Source organism: Dromiciops gliroides, chromosome 6 (assembly GCF_019393635.1).
Source record: "Dromiciops gliroides isolate mDroGli1 chromosome 6, mDroGli1.pri, whole genome shotgun sequence".
Taxonomy (NCBI): Eukaryota; Metazoa; Chordata; class Mammalia; order Microbiotheria; family Microbiotheriidae; genus Dromiciops; species Dromiciops gliroides.
In genome coordinates this window covers 109,767,815-109,783,123 of record NC_057866.1, presented here as the reverse complement: position 1 = coordinate 109,783,123, position 15,309 = coordinate 109,767,815, and the positions used below count along the sequence as shown (strand labels likewise).

The following is a 15,309-nucleotide window of genomic DNA, read 5'->3' as shown; positions in this document are numbered from 1 at the left end:
ACCTTATTGATGTCCTTCCTAAAATGGGGCACCCAGAACTGAATACAACACTGCAAATCTAGTCCAATTAATCCGTGGTATAATGGCACAATCATTTCCTCATGGTTGGATGCTGTGTTTCTCCCCGCTGAGACCTTTCATGATTTCTGTCTTTTTTCCTTGTATTCACCTATTGCTCCCTTTCTGACTCCTTCCCCTTTAACTGTCGTTTCCCTGAGGGGCTGCATCTCGAAGTTGTCTCAGCCTCTTCCACAGCTGGGGAATACCTGTGTCGCTTTGAGTGCAAAAACAACCAAAGTGAAAGAATGGATGAGTAATGCATTGTACATATTTATTTCAAGAAATGGCCTGGATTACTAATTTGGCACATCAATTCCTATAAATTATTGACTCTTTTTCCAACAGGGTTGCTTTTTTTTTTCATTATAGATAACAATGTGACATCAGCTGGAGGCCTCCACTCGATATTAAATGAAAGTCTATCTCCTGGGGGGGGACAGAATTGGTCCCAGCTGGATGCTGGTCAATTTTCCCTCAGGTTTAGTGGAGCACCACACACTTCATCCAAACTCCATCCTGTCCCAGTTCCCTAGCTTACGCTTACAGCACAGTATTGTTATAGAGCAAGCTTCTGCCTTTTGGTTTTCTGGGGCACTAGGAGGAGGGAGGGCCAAGTTCTATTGCAAACCCGGGGGTCAGCTTGGTCAGCAGTAAAGGAAGGGGTGCTGAGTAAGCACCCATAGGGGTTAGAGATTAGCCTTCTCTGCTCATAATTCATCAGGTTTTTAACCTCTTGAGGATTCTTGGTACCTTGGAGCAAAGAGCTGAAATCACCTTATCTTTTGAGTACAATTATTCTTTTGGAGAGGCTAAAGGGGCCATAAGGATCAGATGAAGTATCGGCCCTTTGTCTTGTTGGTCGCACGACCTGAAAGTCTGCCATGCCTCTCAATGCAGCCAATGAAATAATTTCCTTTCTTGGTTCACATATCACACTGTTGATGCATATTGAGCTTGTGGTCCACTAAAAACTCCTAGATCTTTTTCAGACAAACTGCTTCCTAGCCATACCTCCCCCATATTGTACTTAATAAGTTGATTTCTTGAACCCAAATAAATGGAAAACTTTCCATCTATCTCTATTATGCTTGATCTTACTAAATCTGGCCCAAGACTGTAGCCTGCCAAGGTCTTTTTAGAGCTCAACTCTGCCACTGAATGTTGATACAGACAACTTCTGGCCACTTCTCAAAAAGGAAAGAACGTGTAGAAAGAAATAGCTAGAATGACTATGGGTGTAGGCTCTGACACCAAAGGAATTCTACCAGCCTCTATGTTAATACATCTCTGACCTACTTGTGAGTGGTATGTTCAGAGGCACCTGAGGCCTGTATAACTTCAGTTGGTACATTTGTAAAAAGGCTTCAATTCCCTTTTTCTCCTTTAGGCCTTGGGCCACTCTGAACCCACCTCTAGTCTATGTTGAGTGGACAGTCTGAGTTGTGGTCGTGTGGGGCTTCATTTCCCAGAGTCAGACCAGGACTGGGATGTAGGGGGCAGTGATGAAGCAAGAGAACATCTTATGTCCGTGTGTGTGTGTGTGTGTGTGTGTGTGTGTGTGTGCGCGTGCGCACACACTTCCCACTGATGTCTGGATGCTATTAATAAACTCTGCAATTAGATTAGAGGTTATTGTGTTCCTCTTCCTTGAGATCCAGAACTGGACTGACACAGATACCATAGCTATCCCTGCCCAGTTTCATGGAGGGAAATAAAAGAGAAAAGTGAAGTGATTTGTGCAAGGTCAAAGGCACCAGCAAACCAAGGGGACCAACCCAGGACTCTGTTCCTCAAGGTTGGGAAATCAATTGCAACTTAAGTGAGGATTTCCTAGAATCAGGGAGAGAGAACAAGAGGAAATTTGAGAGATCCAGTTCAACTGCCTCATATCACAGAAGAGAAAACTCAAGCCCAGAGGGAAGTGGCCTTCCAAAAGGCACACAGAAAGTCAGTGGTAAGGTCAGGACTTCAACACAGGTCTCCTGGCTCCAGGATCGAGGCTTTTAACATGATCTGTTTGACAAATGAGTTTAACAGTTTTCAAAATTTAATAGAGGAAAGAGAGAAGGAGACAGAGAGAGGGACACAGAGAGAGACAGAGACAGAGAGACAGAGACAGAGACAAAGAAAGACAGAGACACAGAGAGAGACAGAGACAGAGACACAGAGGCAGATAGAGACAGAGACACACAGAGAGAGAGAGACACAGAGAGAGACAGAGACATAGAGTTTCCACTGCACAACAGTTCATCTCGTTTGGGAAAATTCGCTGTATTTCTCTTAGAAGTGAGCTGGAACGCTGGGAGTTAACTTGGGCCTGGGTCCACGGAAACCTCTAAGGCCTCTTTTGGAGAAAGAGCTGTGCTAAGATTTTTGAGGCCCAAAAAGGGGCCGGAGGAAAGCAGAGCCAGGCTGGAGGAGTTGTAAATAGACATATTTGAATTTTGACGAACTGCTTCCTTCTGCCTTTATTAAGCCAGGCAGTTCAGCCAGGTTCTCACAGTCAAGAGGTACAACAAGAACGAGGACAGCTCTAGATCCTTAAATAACTGTATTGGGGTTTTTTATTTTGTTTTGTTTTTGGTTTTTTTATTTAACCGTATTGTTTTTGAATAGAAAACACCCATTTCCCCCCAAATCGGGCTTGCATAGAACCCAAGGATAAGCTGGTTTTTTAGTGTATGGGTTTCTTCCTTTGAGGAAAGAGATGATGGGATCACAGAATGTCAAAGCTGGGAGGGGCCCTTCCTCCTCTCCCAGGCCTTCATTAGGGATCAATTGGTCCAGCCCTCTCAAAAAGCCCATTTGGGGGCTACAGTTCTATTCAGAGGTGGCCCCTATTTAGATCAAGGATTCTTAATCTGGGGGCCATGAACATGTTGTTACAAATATTTTGGTAACTATTTCAATATAAATGTAATCTTGAGTGTTTTATCATTATGCATTTAAAAACAGAATTCTGAGAAGGGGTTCATAGCCTTTATCAGACTGCCCAGAGAGTCCAAGACACACAAAAACGGTAAATAACCTCTGATTTAAATCATTACACAAATCAGGACAAAATGTTCTAGAAATTTTGATAACTATAATTAATATAAACATAATTTATCTTAATATGTCATTAATGTCATCTATATTAATATAAATCTAATCTGATAAATATAATTACTGGATGAGGTAAAAAGAACGCTGGCCTGGAAATCAGGAAACATCGGTTCTCATTTTAAGGTATTCCAGGATTGGGACTCTTCCTACATGTGGCTCAATAGTCTCTCTGTATGATGAAGATGATAACCCGGGGGCTGGACCAGATGATCTCTGAAGGTTCCTTCCAGCTTTAAGATCTATGATTTTAATAAAACCTGGGCTTTGGAGGTTGGATTTTAGCCAAACAACCCTGAGGGCTTCTGGCCAAGGGAAGACCCGTTCCTTACCTCCAACTACACAAATACATCCCATCTGCCAGCCTGCAGTCATGGGAAGAAGGCATTCGATGATCCCTCTCTATTCTACCACTGGCAATCATGCCCACCACCAGCCCTGGAGGACCGGAAGCCAAGACAGAGGGACTCACCTTTGGGTTTCCCCTTCTTCTCCTTTTTAGAGATACCACCCTGACCGCCTGCTGCCGCTGCCCCTGCCCCTGCTGCAGGGCTCCTCTTGGCTGATCTGGGCATCAAGGGGTCCTCGCCCAACTTCCCGTCATCTTGTTCAGCCTCCTGTACTGCTTGGAGAAGGATGGGAAGGGCAGGGTTGGAAGAGCCAGAGATGAACAGAGAAATGAGAATCATACAAGGAGTTCTTGGCAGAGAAGGGACAGGGTACAGGATTAGATTGAGACAGACATTTCCAGGCATGGCCAGCGTGCCAACGAGATCTGCTCGACTATATTCTTTTGTTACAAGCAGTGTGATACAGCAGATAGAGAGTGAGACCCAAAACTTGGAAGATCTAGGTCTGGTCCCTGACACCTATTGGCTGGTGACCCTGGCAAGTCACAAGCTGTTAATACTCTCGGCAATTCTAAGATTATTAGCTTCAGAGAAGGTACTGACCTACATTGGTTTCTTCCTCACCTGAAAGGTCCCCATACCAAAGACATCACAAATTCAATACCCATCCCCTATTAATTTCTTTCCCTTTGGGGTGGGGGTAACGAGGATTAAGTGACTTGCCCAGGGTCACACAGCTAGTAAGTGTCAAGTGTCTGAGACCGGATTTCAACTCAGGTCCTCCTGAATCCAGGGCTGGTGCTCTATCCACTGCGCCACCTAGCTGCCCCCCCCCCATTCATTTCTTACAAAGGTGGGCTTCTCATGCTACTCATCTCCTGACACAGAAGTGGTGACCTGAAGATAGAAAATGAGGCATTCATTTCTGGACATGGCCAATGGCCGGGGGGGGGGGGGAGGGGGGGATTCGTTTTGCTTGACCATGCATATTTGTGATAAGGATTTTGTGGCTATGTTTTTTTTTCAATTTTGATGTGAGAGGGGAAGGGATTTAAGAGGTTGAGGATGGGAGTCCCCCTCTTACCCCAAAAACAAATAAGAGAAGGCAGGCCAGAAGAAATCACAAACAAGCGTGACGGCTTTGAAACATCCATATTAATTTGTTATATAACTAAAATTAAAAGCAAGAGAGATTAGCAGTTCCATAAACAATCCTCTTCTTCTCTTCTCCAATTATTATGGAAATGTTCATTTTGTTTAGTGTTTGTTAAATTCGTAATTTAAAAAATTAAATGAGATTTTTAAAAAAACCAAAGGCTTCTGTGGGGTGGGAAGAAGATGAATTAGTAGGTATTAACAGAGATGGGCCCCCTCCAAAAAAGAAAGAAGAGTAAAATGTTTTAAGAAGAAAACAAAAAATTCAAACGGGGGCATAAACACAGCGATTTTGCCACCACCGTGTTAAATTTAATGCTATTTTGAAAAATAAGCTCTATGTAACAGAATGCATCATTTCCAACATGATCTTCTTTGTTATTCAAACATTGAAATGTTTGTGTTTGTTGGTGATTATCAAGAGAGAAAGAGAATGGAGGGAGAGGCATGGCTTGGCAACAAGCCATTACCCAGCGGGATCGTCAGTGGAGGGGCACTATGATCCTATGTGTCCTGAGCACCAGGCAAAGAAAGGGGCGGGGAGAGAACAAAGGACATGGGCCCCTGGCATAGCATACAGCAGAAAGAGCTCTGGAGTCCTCTTTGTCCACACTTGTGTCCAGGGCAAGAAGCCCTTCTACAGAATCTCTGACAGCTGGTCATTGTGTCTCTGCCTGAAACCACACTGGAGTAGAAGCAGCCCATTTCATTGTGAGACAGCCCTGACAGTTAGCATATTATTCCCCAAAGTGAGTCAAAATGTGCTTCCTGGTCACTTAGCAAAGATAGATTCATAGAAATGTCATAGCTGGAAGAAGAGTCTTCGAGTATAGAATATCAGAGTTTGAAGACATCCGAGATCATCCAGGGAAGACAAATTCCCTGTGGATAGATGAGAAAACTGTGGGCATAAGACTTACCCAAGGCTACATAGAGGCAGGGCGAGGATTAGAACCCAGGTCTCCACTCAATTTTTTTTTTCTATTCCATAAACCTCCATGGCAAAAAAGAGAGAGAATGTAGCTTCTCTCCATCCATGAGATATCCCACCTCCATACCTTTGCACAGGCTGCGCCCCATGTCTAGGAAGCAATCTCCTTCAACTCTTGGAATCTTTAGCAACATTCAAGGCTCAGCTCCAATGCTGAGTCCCTTCCTGATCCTACCAATGGCTAACATTCCCATCTTTCTCCCAAATTATTTTGTACTTATTTCATATATTTTGTATTTATTTATCTGTAAAAATGTTATAGAATGTAAGCTTCTTGAGGACAGGGACCATTTCTTTTTTGCCTTTGTAACTCCATTCCCTACACACTGCCTGGCATTTAGCAGAGGTTGAATAAAAAGGTGGTGCTTTGGGGGGGGCAGCTAGGTAGCACAGTGGATAAAGCACCATCCCTGGATTCAGGAGGACCTGAGTTTAAATATGACCTCAGACAACTGACACTTAGTGGCTATGTAATCCTGAGCAAGTCACTTAACCCTCACTGCCCCACAAAAAAAAAAAAAAAAGGTTTCATGTGTGCTTTGGGCACTGAAGCCACCTCTGGTCCACTCTATGTATCATGGGAATCCTGCTACTTTCTCCCCTTTGCAGGGGGACTCTAGCCCCCTCAGAGGGGCAAGAGGGAAGGGTAAAGAAGGGGACAGCAAAGAGAACATGAGAACCCAGAGGAATGTTTGGAGGTAGGTAACTCCTACATTCTCTTTCCAAAGCTCTGTCACTATTAGAAATCCCCATCTCAAACCTGGCATGGCCAAATCTGATCACACCGTCTTCTCCCTATGTGTGGGGAGGGTTATCACCATGTCTCTCAGGGGTGGCCACAGCCCTGGTCTCACCCATCCCTTAAAGCACTTTATAAACAAGAGTGGTTCTACAGGTGACCTTGAACAACCACAGTTCCCAAACTGGCCAGCAGATGTAGCCAGTGGCTCAAACAAATTGGGTTAGAGCTGGCTATGAGCTAACTCAATCCCACATTTTATAGCTGGGGAAATTATCTTCTAGGAAAGAAAGGATCTACTGAGACTGCTTCTGGTTCACTGCCTGCTGCTCCCAAGAATTCCAGACTATCAGCATTTGTCTTGACTTTTGTCTGGCCACTGGACTCCAGTGACTCTGGATAACTTTGGGCAGCTCTGCCTCATTTAAATCCAATTCATGTGCAAGTCAAGATGTCACCATCATGGTGTCATCGGTCCTCTTCGAGAATGAAGGACAAACAACAAAAACTTTGGAATCCCATCATCTCCAAACTACCTGTATTCAAGTAGGCCAGGGCCATATTACAGTTGGCCTTGAAGGGCAAAGAAAAGAAGTCCAGACTTTTTCTATAGAAAAATAACGCTGACCTCACTTTTCTGTAACATTTTGACAAGTGCCCAGTGAGGTGCGTATGATACTAACCTCATTCTACAGAAAAGGAAACTGAGGCTCAGAGAGGAAGCCACAATCATATAGCTCATATCAGAGTCAACACATCAATTCAGGTCTCCTACCTTCAAGTGAGAGGCAACAGGGGGTAGTAGAAAGAATGATAGACTTGAAGTCAGGAAGACCTGGGTTCAAATCCTACCTTAGACATTTACTAGCTGAGTAACCGTAGGGAAGTAATTTAAAACAAACTGAGCCTCAGCGTCCTTATGTCAAAAAGAGGACCGGGCTAAATGGCCTCTAGGCTTCCTTCTGGCTCTCAGCCATAATCCTAAATCCAGTGGTCTCTCTCCACTGCACGAAAATGGCTGTCAGCCAATAAACATTAAGCACCTACTACGTGCTATGTACATTTGTATATGTACATTGTGAGGCTCCTGTGAAGGGAAATGACATGATTACAGCAGCATTTTAAGAAGATTGCTCAGAGATGGAAAGACCAGTTAGGAAATTATGACAATGGTCGAGGAAACTCACCAACAGCAGCAGGAACTAGAAAAGAAGGGCTAGATGCAAGATATCTTCAGGAGGGAAGACAAGACTTGGCAGGTGATAAGTGGAGGAGGTGATGAAGAAGGAAGCCAGCCGGTCCCTTCTCCCCGGGGCCCTTTTCTGTACAAAGAACTGACATTAAATGTTCCACCCCTTAGGACTAATAAGAATTATATTTGGGTGAAAATAACTCATAATAATAATAATAATAATAGCTAGCATTTCTATAGCACTTTAAGGTTTGCAAACCATTTTACACATATTCTATTTATTTTCACCATAACCTTTTGTGGCTATTATTATCCCCATTTTACAGATGAGTAAACTGAGGCAGAGAGTGGTTAAGTGACTTGCTCAGGGTTACACAGTGTCACAGTAAGTGTCTGAGGCCAGATTTGATCTCAGGTCTTCCTGTCTCCTGGTTCAATGATCTATCCACTGTGATACCTAGTTGCCTTTATATTGTTCTGTGTTTCTACCGTCTTATGAACTTCAGTGCAAACTTTATGATGTGCTTAAGATCTACTGAAGTTTAGAATGAACAAAAAAGGCGCAGTGGATAGAGTACTGGCCCTGGAGTCAGGAGGACCTGAGTTCAAATCCAGCCTCAGACACTTGACATTTACTAGCTGTGTGACCCTGGGCAAGTCACTTAACCCTCATTGCCCTTCAAAAATAAAATAAAATTTTTTTAAATAGAATGAATAAAAAAAGAAGGAGGGACAGGATATTGATTGGTTGTTCTTGGCTTGTAGCCATATTGGAAGAAAAGGGGAGGCTCAAAAAAGGGGCAGTACCACTGCTCAGAAGAAATGGGCTGAGTATGTGATGATGAAACAAGAGGGTGAAGGTAGTACTACTCAAGTCTTACTTGCTTCTGTTTTCTCTGTAAAGGAGAAAAATCTCTATATGGGAGAGGACAGAATGTTAATAGCTAATAGGGAACTAATACCCCAAATAAGTTAGGAGATAGTAAGAAAATGCCTTTGCCCAATTGACAAATGTAAAAAGAACATGAACAGGTAGTTCTCTAGGTTTGGGGGGGACTTGGGGGTTTGGGTTTTGTTTTTTTTTTGGCGGGGCAATGAGGGTTAAGTAACTTGCCCAGGGTCACACAGCTAGTAAGTGTCAAGTGTCTGAGGCCAGATTTGAATTCAGGTCCTCCTGAATCCAGAGCAGGTGCTTTCTCCACTGTGAACAGGTACTTCTCAAAGGAAGAAGTTCAAATTATCAACAGCCTTATGAAAATAATGCTCTACATGACTAATAATTATAGAAATGCAAATTAAAGCAGCTTATAACCATCAAGATTGGCAAAGTTAAGGGCAGCTAGGTGGCGCAGTGGATAAAGCACCGACCCTGGATTCAGGAAGACCTGAGTTCAAATCCAGCCTCAGACACTACTTGATACTTACTAGCTGTGTGACCCTAGGCAAGTCACTTAACCCTCATTTACCCCCCCACCAAAAAAAAGATTGGCAAAGTTAACCAAAAAAGTGACAAATGTTATAGGGGCTATGGAAACACAGACACATGAATGAAATCTTGGTAGAAATCAATTGATCCAAACAAATTACATAGCAAGGACTAAAAGAACTGATGGATATGATCACTAATCTTTGAAAGATTTTAGAGAATGAGATGGGGCAGCTAGGTGATGCAATAGATAGAGTGCCAGGCCTGGAGTCAAGAAGACTCATCTTCTTGAATTCAAATCTGGCCTCAGACACTTAGCAGCTGTGTGACCCTAGGCAAGTCACTTAACCCTGTGTGCTTCATTTTCCTTATCTATAAAATGAGTTGGAGAGGGAAACAGCAAACCACTCCCAGTATCTCTGCCGAGAAAACCTTAAAGGGAGTCATGGAGAGTCAAACATGACTGAAAAATGACTAAACAACAAGAGAATAAGGTAAGTGCCACAGGATTGGAAAAGGGTAAATGTTCCAATTTTCAAAAGAAAATAATGGGGAAGCGAATGTACCCAGCAGACAAAGAACCAGTGAATCTTCTGACAAAATTCTAGGGCATATTATTAAAAGAATGGTTAGGAAACATTAATAAAAGAAGCGGTGATAACAAAAAGACAGCCTGACTTCATAAAAAACAGGTCACCTCAGACTAACCTCATTTCCTTTTTGTCAGGCTTCCTAGATAGGGAGAACAGGAAAATTCTACAGATAGAGTTTACCTAGATTTTAGCAAAGGATTCGACAAAGTCATATATCATATTAGGTAACAGATTTAGAGCCATCCACAAAGAGGTCCCATTTTTACCCATGCCAGGGTGGCTCCATTGTCAGAGCTTTGGCGTTCTGAGACTTTGGGTTAGGAATGTTTTTGTTTGGGGGCAGCTAGGTGGCACAGTGGATAGAGCACCGGCCCTGGAGTCAGGAGGGCCTGAGTTCAAATCTGGCCTAAGACACTTGACACTAGCTGTGTGACCCTGGGCAAGTCACTTAACCCCAACTGCCTCAAAAAAAAAAAAAAGGAATGTTGTTGTTTGTCCTTTGTTCTGTGGAGGACCATGACATCAGGGTGATGTCATGACTTGCACCGAACTGGATTTAAGTGAGGGAGAGCTGTGCAAAGTCACCAACTGCACTCTCTCCTCCAGAGCCATCTGGGTCCAGTGGCAAGATATACATCGGAACAACTGGAGATGGCCCCAGATGTTTAAAGCAATTGGGGTTAAGTGACTTGCCCAGGGTCACACAGCTAGTGTCTGAAGTGAGATTTGAACTCAGGTCCTCCCAACTTCAGGGCCAGTGCTCTGTCCACTGCACTACCTATCTGCCCTGAGTTGAGCTAAAAGGGTCCTGAGAGGTCAAGTCCATTTACAGATTAGGAAAGGCCAGGAGACATTTTAGTGTCTTGCTCAAGATCACACTGATAGTGAGAGAAGGGACTAGAACTGGAAGCCAGGTTCTCGCTCTTCCTTTCAAGTTGTTCTTGTGGGCACATGTAGAGAGGTGAACTAGAAGACAGCACAATGACAGTGATTCAGAGCCTGCTAAATGGACAGGCCAAAAGAATGGTCATTTATGGCCCAATCTTCACTTGGAAGGGGGTCTCTAGGGGAGTGCCCCAGGGATCTAGCCCAGCTCTTATCAGGAACTTGGATTAAAGGTATAGGACAAATACTTATCAAATCTGCAGATGACTCAAAGGTGTAAAGGATAGTTAATGTATCAGTTGATTGAATCAAAATCCAAAAAGACCTTGACAGGTAGGACAATGGGCTAAACTTAAGAAGATAGAACCCGAAAGAGAAAAAATGTAAAACTTTGGCTTTCGTGTGTAAGAAAACAAATCCCCAAGAACAAGATGGAGAAGGCATGGATAGATAACAGATTGTCTGAAAAAGATGTGGGGGTTCTAGTAGACTACAAGGTCACTCAGTCAAAAAGGCTAATTATATAGAGAGGTGGTACAGTGGGTAAAGCACTGACTCTGGATTCAGGAGGACCTGAGTTCAAACCCGGCCTCAGATACTTGATACTTACTAGCTGTGTGACTCTGGGCAAGTCACTTAACCCTCATTGCCCCCCCCCCAAAAGAGGCTAATTATAGCTAAGGCTTCATTGACAGGTATAAGTGTCAATGTCATTATACTATGTTCTAGTCACACCATTTCTGGACTACCGTAGTCAGTTCTAGACACACAGTTTAGAAAAGACATTGAGATGGGGAGCATCTGGGAGGGAAACCAAAATGACACTAGATGACGATGAGTTGAAGGAATTGGCCTTGAGAAGCCTGGAGAAGATGTGATGGTGTCTTCAAGGGTTTGACAAAGTGCTGTCATATGACACGGATCATTAGATTTGCTCTTCTTGGTCCCAGAGGGTAGAACCAGGAGTAAAAGATAGAAATTAGAGAGAGAGATTTAGCCTTATGGAAGAAAATCTTCCTCACAAGGTAGGCTATCCAAAGGATAGGAGATCCTCCCTCTCTAGAGGTCTTCTAGTGAAAACTAGCTGACCACCTACCAGGAATGTTGTAGAAGGAATTCTTGGGAAGATACGGTTTGGTCTATAGGCTCCCAGAAGTCTCTTCCAAATCTAAAGTCTTTGATGCCTAGAAGGTCGTAATTACCTTCTTGTGTTGAGATCTCATTCACAACATTACTCATACTCTATGTGCTGCTATATAAACATTTAAGGCTATAATATTTTTACTCCTCTTTCTAATTAGTGTCTCTTGTGATTTACTCATTGCCTCTATTTTTCTTTCTTCCTACTTGTGTTACATCTGCTGCTTTTCCCGATGGATGATTTTAAGACTAAAATATATGAAATATAATTTGTGTCCCTCATCACAGAGCCACTGACCATCACAATGCCTCCTCTTCTTGTGGGTAGGAACAGATGTTCTCACTTCTGTTGGCACCCAGGGCTGTTTCTTATCACTTGGTGGAGCAGTGGAAACAACTACTTCTTCAATAGCTCCAGAATCACCATCTATGGGATACCCCTTTAATGTTAAACAGTTGGGACCCTATCCTTGTAATTCCAGGACCCTGTAAAACCTAGAGCCCTATAATAGCAATACCTTGTAATAATTTTTGTTCTTTACAGACCTGTGACTCCACTGGAATGAGGAAATTCCCTCTATAAATGCAGATCACCAACTGTTCTGCAATTTGTAGCCTTAAACTGAAGGCTAATATGAGATTAAATTGTTTGCCCAGGGCCATCCAACCAAGATGGGTCAGAGATGGAATTTGAACCTTGGGAAGTCTTTCTGACTCTGAGCCTGACTCCGGTCACTACACCACACTTTCTACAATAATAATAATGGTTATTTTTGTAGCATTTTAAATTGTACAAAGCACTTTACACATATCATCCCCCTTGATCCTCCCAACAGCCTTGTAGATTAAGTGCTAGAGATATTATTTTCCTTAGTTTAACACAAAGAAACTTGGCCCTGAGGCCAAGGATCTTACAGCCCTGAATATCTGGACAATGTTAAAACAACAGAAAAGGCAATGCAACTAAACCATGACAACAGGAAGCATCAAGCCCAAATAAACATTGCTGTATGGTGGAGACTGATAGAGTCAGAGTCAAGAGAAATCTGGGGTCCAATCTTGGCTCTGATGCTTATTGGTTTTGTGAACAGTGGGCACATCACTTAAGTTGTATTTCAATTTCCCCACGGGTAAAACAAGCACAATTCTCAAAATGCCTACCTCACAGAATTGTGGGAAGGTTGCCATGTGTCACTTTGTAAACTTTAAAGTTCAATATGAATATATTGTTATTATTGATTTTTCAGCTTTTACTGCTTCTGCCTTGTCACAAGACTACTGAGATCAAATATATGTGAAGCAGTTGAAAATCTATAGTGTTACATAAAAGTGACTTCTTATTATTGCTCTTCAAGACGGTAGGAGGAAAAGCACTGAATTCCATATGGTATGTGTATGCCAGAGTGGGTGAAAATGTATCCCCACGCTCAGTGGCTGCACTTGTTCCTTGGCTGTTCCTGTGATTTTGCTGCACAGCTTTCCCTATTGTGATAACATCCAGACCCTAAAGGCCCTGTAAGCCTGAGAAGCATTAGCTTAAGGTACCTAAATACCCATAACACTGGGCACGATTAAAAATGTAAAGTTGAAGAATTCAGAAAACACAAAGATTTGCATGAACTGATTCAGAGAAAAGAAAGTAGAGCCAGTAGAATATATTGTGCAATGAATAAGATGATATAAATGAAGACAAAAAGTTAAACAAACTATATTGGCTACAGATGACTGATGCTAAAACATTTCTCTCTCTTCTTTGTTAAGAAATGGCAAATTATAAGTGTGGAGTATGCTACGTTCTATTATTTACAACTAGGTGTCTCAGTGGGTAGAAGATGGAACTTGGAGTCAGGAAGACCTGAATTCAAATCCAGCTTCCAATAATGACTTGCTGTGTGACCCTGGGGAAGTCACTAAACCTTAAAATAAGGATAAAAACAGCACATACCTCACAAGTATTGTGATGATTAAATGAAATAGTTTATGTAAAGCCCTTTTCAAACCTTAAGGTGCTACATAAATGCTGGCTACTATTATTATTAACAACAATTGCTATGTTAAATGAGTTTGCCATGATGATGATGGTGGTCGTGGTGATAAGTGTCCTATAAAGTTGGGTTGGTACAACTTCAGGCATTTCTAAAGCTAGGCCTAAACCAACTTAGAGGCCATTAGTGGCACAAGTAGATAGAGCACAGGGCCTGGAGTTAGGAAGACCCAAACTCCAATCTAACCTGTGACACTTACTAGTTGTACGACCCTGAACAAGGCACAACTTTTGTCTGCCTCAGTTTGCTCGGCTGTGAAATGGGGATGATAACAGCACCTACTACCCAGGACTGTTGTGAGGATCAAGTGAGATGATATTCGTGAAGAACTTAGCACATTGCATAGAACACAGCAGGCACTTCATAAATGCTTATTCCATTTCCTTCCCCTAAGCCCGACAGGAGGTAACACCGGGCTCCTATAACCCCAGTGCCTGAAATCCACACGCAGCATTATTGGCCCCAGTAACCCAAAGCCCTTTGGTGCTGGCCCCTGGGAGCCATCCATGCTAAAGCCTTCCTTGAATACCGTTGTAGCTGGTGCTACTGTTGCTGTTTAGGTAGGACTCCACCAGTGGGGCCTGCTCCTCAGACTGCCGCGTACGGCGTGTCCTCGTGCGGCTGTCTGGGTTGGACTGCACCATCAGGGGCTCCTGGCGCTTCTTCTTTTGTTTCTGCTCCAGCAGAGCCCTCTGGAGACACAAAGCAAAGACAGGGAAGTGTTGAGGGGATGTCCACCAAGGCTTCCCAGGGCCCCTTCCATTCTTGCCCTTTCTAAGGACCCGAGACCACTGGAATTCAAAGGCTAAGTCTCCATCTCAGACTTGGAACTCGAGGACCGTGTCTCCCCCTCAGACGAGTCTCTTTGAGGTCTAGGCTGTCTCCCTCTCCTAACAGGGATCCCCAAGGGCTGAGCTATGTCTTCCCCACAGCCTTATAGCTCCCCCAAACTGGTCTGTGTCTGTCCCTCGGACCAGAGGTTCCCCCACTTAGACCAGAGTGTCTGCTAGAGCTGGAATTTGTCTTCTCCCTCAGACTAGGTTTTCCCCAAGGGCTGGGTTTTGTCTTGCCTACGGTTCAAGGACTCTCTGGGGCCAGGGCAATGTCTCCCCCCTCAGACCAAGGTCTCTGAGACCAGGGGCTGTCTCCCCTTCAGACCACAGACACTTCCCTAAGGAGAGAGCATGGATGGCTGTCCTTGCCCTCACATAGGAGGGCTGCCCCCAGGCACGATCCTATCTCCCCCTAAAGAAACTCAAGATTTGGAAAAGACCTCAGAGATGATCTAGTCTGACCAGACAGAACATTGTCCTGCCCTCCCTCTGAAGGGGGAAACTCCAGAGTAGATCCAGAATCTGATCCCTAGCCCTCTCACTCCATACCCAGCCCTCCTTCTTCTTTGGAAGGAAATGCATCCCATCTGTTACCGTGTCTATTATATACTTTATAAATGCTTGACCATTTCCCTGGTCCAGGGGAAGGCTTCACTGGACGCAGACCAGAGATAGCAGACTGGAGAAGGATCAGGAAGACTGTACTGGCTGAGTGATTCTAAGCAAGGCACAGCCTCCCAATGCTCTAGGCAGCTCTAGGGGGAAGAGGAGGTGCTGACCTCATCCAGAAAGATTAAA

General features: G+C 43.6%; 1 protein-coding gene across 8 annotated transcripts in view; it reads right to left on the bottom strand.

The window, feature by feature from the left end:
* Nucleotides 1–15,309, bottom strand: part of TUB (TUB bipartite transcription factor) — a 146,977-nt gene that overhangs the window by 39,904 nt on the left and 91,764 nt on the right. For 7 of the 8 annotated variants that reach the window (XM_043970316.1, XM_043970321.1, XM_043970317.1 and 4 more), the window contains exons 3-4: nucleotides 14,208–14,370; nucleotides 3,635–3,784 (exon numbers count right to left, since the gene is read on the bottom strand). In XM_043970316.1, the coding sequence (XP_043826251.1) occupies nucleotides 3,635–3,784; nucleotides 14,208–14,370 (313 nt within the window). The remainder of the gene's footprint in view (nucleotides 1–3,634; nucleotides 3,785–14,207; nucleotides 14,371–15,309) is intronic. The other variant, XM_043970323.1, reaches the window with a different exon arrangement.